The 5,747-nt window shown below is 34.6% G+C and overlaps 2 protein-coding genes across 2 annotated transcripts; both read left to right on the top strand.

Moving 5' to 3' along the window:
* Nucleotides 1-1,860: 1,860 nt before the first annotated feature.
* On the top strand, nt 1,861-3,391 carry LOC111889886 (uncharacterized). Its single transcript, XM_023886044.3, has 4 exons — nt 1,861-1,991; nt 2,106-2,564; nt 2,638-2,911; nt 3,016-3,391. The coding sequence occupies exons 1-4, from the start codon at nt 1,986-1,988 to the stop codon at nt 3,033-3,035; spliced, it is 759 nt and encodes a 252-aa protein (XP_023741812.1). The 5' UTR covers nt 1,861-1,985; the 3' UTR covers nt 3,036-3,391.
* A 1,393-nt stretch (nt 3,392-4,784) lies between these two features.
* LOC111889857 (uncharacterized) lies at nt 4,785-5,314 on the top strand. Its single transcript, XM_023886015.1, has 2 exons — nt 4,785-4,826; nt 4,919-5,314. The coding sequence occupies exons 1-2, from the start codon at nt 4,785-4,787 to the stop codon at nt 5,312-5,314; spliced, it is 438 nt and encodes a 145-aa protein (XP_023741783.1).
* Nucleotides 5,315-5,747: the final 433 nt, after the last annotated feature.

Raw genomic sequence — 5,747 nt, 5'->3', positions numbered from 1 at the left:
ACGGTTTAATCCAAATATTTATTTTTTTATTAGAAAAGTTCTGTTTATTTTATATTTTACTCAAATTAACGAAACAATCATTATTTTTTTAACAAAAGATAATAGACTATCGTATAAAATTAAAGAGAAAATGACATTGTAGCACAACCAAGTTTTGCGTGTCCCAGATTGGTCATTAATTATAATCGGATGTTTGTTTTGTAATTAGCGTCGACACTATTATTTTTGATATTTAATCGAATGTTGTTATGTAATTACCGAGGACATTATTATCGTCAACCAAAATCATTAATTAAAAAAATGAAAATTGTTATTATCGGCGACACTATTACCGTCGACAGAATTATTACCGGCGACTTTTTATTAGCGGCGACAACTTGACTTTTTACCGGTGACTTTTGTCGCCGCTAATGATTGTTTTCCTTGTAGTGTAAAATTAATGTCAATTACACCATTTATGCATGCTAAGTCATTTAATGAATATATATATATATATATATATATATATATATATATATATATATATATATATATATATATATATATATATATATATATATATATATATAAAATAGTGACTCAAATGACACGTGACATCCATGTCAAGAAAGATATCGACTGTTCTAGTAGTCTGGCTGAAAATGTGTAATTAACATCTGTTTCACAAGTTAAATGACTTATTACGTAAAAAAAATATTTTGATGATCAATCTGGAACAAATGCAAAACTTGGTTGTGCTACAAGTCATTTTCCTAAAATTAGATAATCGGACTTTTATGTTCAAAAAATAAATATTAGAATTAAATCGTAAACTGACCCAAAATATTGAAACTTTATCAAAGATTTCATAACTAATATTTTTTAAAAAAATTTAAGGTTATTAAATATGAAAAAAAAAATTCACAACTTACATTTTTTATATACGGTTTTCTCTTTCACTAACGAAATTTAGCTAACCCTAAAAATGAACACATGAATATTTTTTATTCTAAAATTGATAAATAACTTGTAAATCGTGATGACTATATATAATTAACAACTCAACAAACTATTAAAATTAACAACCCTTAATTTCAAGAAACCTAAATCACACTATAAATTATACTATGATCAATAATTATACAATAGTTATATACAAAATAACATAGTAATAAAGTTAATAACGTCAAAAGAAAATTAATAAAGTTAACACGAGATCAACAAATAAAATTCCCATAAATCCCCAATTACTTCACATTACCATAATGTGAACAGGAGCCGGAGTGGGCCAAGCGGGTAGCGGCTGAAGCACTATGTTGCATTTGGAGGAGGTGGACCGCTAGAATGCGAAACAGGAAGAGAAGGAGATGTTAGACATGAACACGAGTGATGAATACTAATTTTTTTTAAATAAAATTAACCCTTCTTGAAGGAAATTAAGGATATGGAATTGCATATTTGCATGCTAGCTACAAATCCGCCTCTGCTTGTGACGGGTTTTGAATTATGCATTACTCTTTTTTTATGGACTCCAAATGATCCATTCAAACTTCTTACGGATAGGCCAAAAACCATTTTCCTTAAACTAATGGCTTAATATTAGAGTTGGCTTAATACGTTGAGTTAATTAAATAACAAAAAAAGGTTAGTTAACAAAAAAAAAGTTAGTTAACCAGATTAAGAAAAAAACAAGAGTTGGTTGCTACACCGTTTTATTTGCCCTTTGGAAAAAATCGTATTCCCGTAAAGACCATTGAAGCACATGGCATGAGAAGCAAAAATACAAGCATCAGTGGGTCCAAAAACTATCCTAGATATTTAATTTGCACAAATATCTAGCAGGGCATTCTTATATCGTCTTTTTTGTTGTGCACCACCTGCCATGAATCAACATCTATAAAGAGCAGGAAAAACACTTGAATTCACTTAAGAAGCTTTTTCTTCCTTTTTTCTCTATATCAAAGGGTTGATTACAAGCTGATCGAGCTCTTTGCCTAATTAAAACCATGAAGGTTTGGTTCTATAGGACTATATCTATAGAAACTCATAAGCTTCGTATATATTAATTTACATAGTAAGTACGTAATTCTACCATGACTCATGCTTTATTGCTTATCCTATTGCAGTTGCTTAAAGTTATGCATGCCAAGTTCGCATATACAGATGGTGAACATATGGAAGACGAATCATCTTCTTCTGTGTCTCAACTATTTAATGGATTCCAGACGATCACAACTCTTGAAAAAGATGTATTCGTCACTGATCTAGCAACACCAAATTTTTCCACATACGTTGAGAGTACATCGAAAACTGAAACCGGGACAACAGAAGATGAAATGAAGAAGATGACGAGGGCTGTAAAGTATGAAAACGAAACAACCGGTAATGCAGCTATACTTATAAAGGACCGTAGAACTTCACTATGGGAGCTGTTTCAGAAAACTAAAACGGTAGAGAAAAAAAACGAACCTGTAATGAAAAAGACACTGAAAAGAAGAACGATTCAGCCTTCTTCTAAGGACTATACAGTGGCTCCTGTAGGAACCATAAATTTAGCTAATTCAGCTGATGAAAAACTCCACAAGGTACGCCTAATTTTTTAAGTATTCTAGACTTTTAGTTTCCTAATTAGTATTAATCTTTAAGTAATACATGCAGATCCTACGTATACTACAGAGAGTTCACCCCGAAGCCTTAGCCATCTCACAAAAATCTCAAAACCTGTGGAAATATGTGATGAAAAGCAACTGCACAAATGAAGGGTGTAGAAACAAAAATCAAATGCTATCCGACGATATCATTATATTCCCTTTTAGGGATATTTCTGAAAAGAGTGAAAACCACACAAAGAGCAACATGTCCAATCATCTCATATGTGATGGGGGTGATACTAACCAGAAAACAGAATGCTGGATCAAATCAGATGAAGAATGTAAGTACACAAAAATAAACCATGATTATAATTCCCCCTCCATATAAACGTCTATGTGACATTTCTTATAAGTCACTCATTCCAGCTATATATTTCCTATGTAGATCTGATATTGGAATTGTAGAAGAAGACAAACAATGCGTATGGATGATAAATTGGTTGGAAGCACATTGAGCAAATCTGCAAATGAGGCCGAATAAATTCATCTATTTGTAAATAGTGTGCCTGTTGAAGTAAAGTAACAATGGCAAACTCATCGTTTTTCCTTTATGTGGAAAAAGATTGTGATTAGAAAGAGAGATTAAGAGCTAAACTAAACATGGTTATATAATGGTGGTGATGACTTTTGGGGGTTTACATAGATATATAGACAGCTCCCGTATTGTGCCATAACCAGGTTTTAAGCCCGCGCAGAAATTTAACCAATAATTTGTGTGATATTATAATTATAATATGTTATTTAGAACTATAAGTTTCACCCACTTGCAATGTCTTACCGAGAACAGCAAGATACATTGAATCTTTTACTAATAATATTATGGGTAAAATAGAGTACATTGCCTAAATTGGCATCCCAGACACTAAAGATATAATCATTATGTCTAATAAAAATTTAGAGTAAATTACATGAATGGTCCCTATGGTTTGGGGTAATTTGCTCGTTTGGACACTAACTTATTTTTTTAACTCGGAAGGTCCCTATTGTTTGTTTTTGTGGCACGTTTAGTCTCTGTCTTACCTAAAAAGACTATTTTACCCTTGATTTTTTAATTTATTTAAATAAGGTGGGATAGGTAAGGTAAGGTAAGGTAAGGTGAGGTGGAAGTGGGGTTGGAGGTGTGTTTATTTAAATAAATTAAAAAATCAAGGGTAAAATAGTCTTTTTAGGTAAGACAAAGACCAAACACACAACAAAAACAAACAATAGGGATCTTCCAAGTTAAAAGAATAAGTTAGGGACCAAACGTGCAAATTACCCCAAACCATAGGGACCATTTGTGTAATCTACTCAAAAATTTAAAAGTACCATGTTGTAATAGGAAAAATGGAAGTGAGATGTTACATGAAACAGCTACACGAAAATGCATTGCTATTTTTTGCATTTAGCACTAAGCCAATAGGAGATTGTAACCATCTTGGTAACCAATTTATTACATGTGGATCGAAGCTATTTCACAATAATAATAATAAGACAAAACTTCAAAAATGGTCCATGTGGTCTCCGAAAATATCAAGTTTAGTCCTTAAGTTCAAAAAACCTCACAGATGGTCCCTGTGGTTTCAAAACTTTTAACAAATGGTCCTTCCGCCTAACTCCGTCAGCTTTCTACCGTTAAGTGAGGGGCATTTTCGTCATTTCAATACACATGGACCATTTATGAGATTTTCTCTATTTAAAAAAAAAAGAAAAAAAAATATAATTATTTAATTAAAGGGGCCCACCCTCTCTCTCTCTCTCTCTCTCTCTCTCTCTCTCTCTCTCTCCTTTGTGATTCATTGCTACTCTTCTTCCCTTTGTTTTTTCGCTGCCATCAACTAGAACAAGACCCACAAAGGGTCGCCGGAAAAAGGCGACTGCCTGTTGTTTTGCGACATCCCAATCACTGCCACAACTGCTGCCGTCTGAATCTTTTCCCTCGACCTCCTTTTCATCTCCAAACTCACACCCTCTCTCTGGTTCTCACTCCACCAACGAATAGGGCCACCATAGCCGTCTGTGGCAGCCTCTCAGCCTCCTCCTGTCGTGACCCACCACCATCAAACACCCCGACACCAATGTTGTCCCTATTATATATAAATACCCAGATAGATAAGATAATATCACATCAAACCCAATCTCCTTAATCCAAACGTACACAACCCAACCACCACCATGGTTAAAGCAATTAGAATTCATGAGCACGGCGGCCCTGAGGTCATCCTTGTTCACTTACCTAGCTTCTTTACATTTTCTCTTTCTTTCTTGATTTCAGAGACTAATGGTGTTGAATTTCTTTTCTGTTACAGGTCCTGAAATGGGAAGATGTTCAAGTCCCAGATCCAAAAGAAGGAGAAATCAGATTGAAGCAAAAGGCAGTTGGTTTAAATTTCTTGGATGTGTATATGCGTCGAGGTGAGCAGAATCTAGCTCCACCCTTGCCATATATCCCAGGTATGGAAGGAGCCGGAGTTGTAACATCGGTGGGTCCCGGAGTAACCAGCTGCAAAGTTGGAGATGTCGTGGCTTACGCTAGCCCGGTGGTGGGTTCTTATGCCCAAGATAGAATACTTCCCGCAGATCTAGCGGTGCCTGTTCCTTCTTCCGTTGATCCCGTTGAAGCAGCCGCCGCCAATTTTAAGTGTCTCACGGCACATGTCTTGATCCATAAAGGCTTTAAAGTAGGTGAGCCATTCAATTCTTGATTTATGTATTATCTGTGCATCGAGGGAAGAGATAAGAAGATGATAGTGGTGGTCAGTGCTGTGGAGAGAGAGAGAGAGAGAGAGAGAGAGGGGGGGGGGGGGGGTGGGGCCCTTTAATTAAATAATTATATATTTTTCTCTTTTTTAATAGAGAAAACCTGATAAATGGTCCCTGTGTATTGAAATAACGAAAATGTCCCTCACTTAACGGTAAAAAGCTGACGGAGTTAGGCGGAAGGACCATTTGTTAAAAGTTTTGAAACCATATGGACCATCTGTGAGGTTTTTTGAACTTAGGGACTAAACTTGATATTTTCAGAAACCACAGGGACCATTTTTGAAGTTTTGTCTAATAATAATATTAATAACCATAATTATAATATGATACATATTTGATAGGAATCAGTAGAGAAAGAATAAAATTAGGACATGA

Source organism: Lactuca sativa, chromosome 4 (assembly GCF_002870075.4).
Source record: "Lactuca sativa cultivar Salinas chromosome 4, Lsat_Salinas_v11, whole genome shotgun sequence".
Classification (NCBI taxonomy): domain Eukaryota; kingdom Viridiplantae; phylum Streptophyta; class Magnoliopsida; order Asterales; family Asteraceae; genus Lactuca; species Lactuca sativa.
The sequence above is the reverse complement of the archived record's forward strand: the minus strand, read 5'-3'. Positions and strand labels throughout refer to the sequence as shown.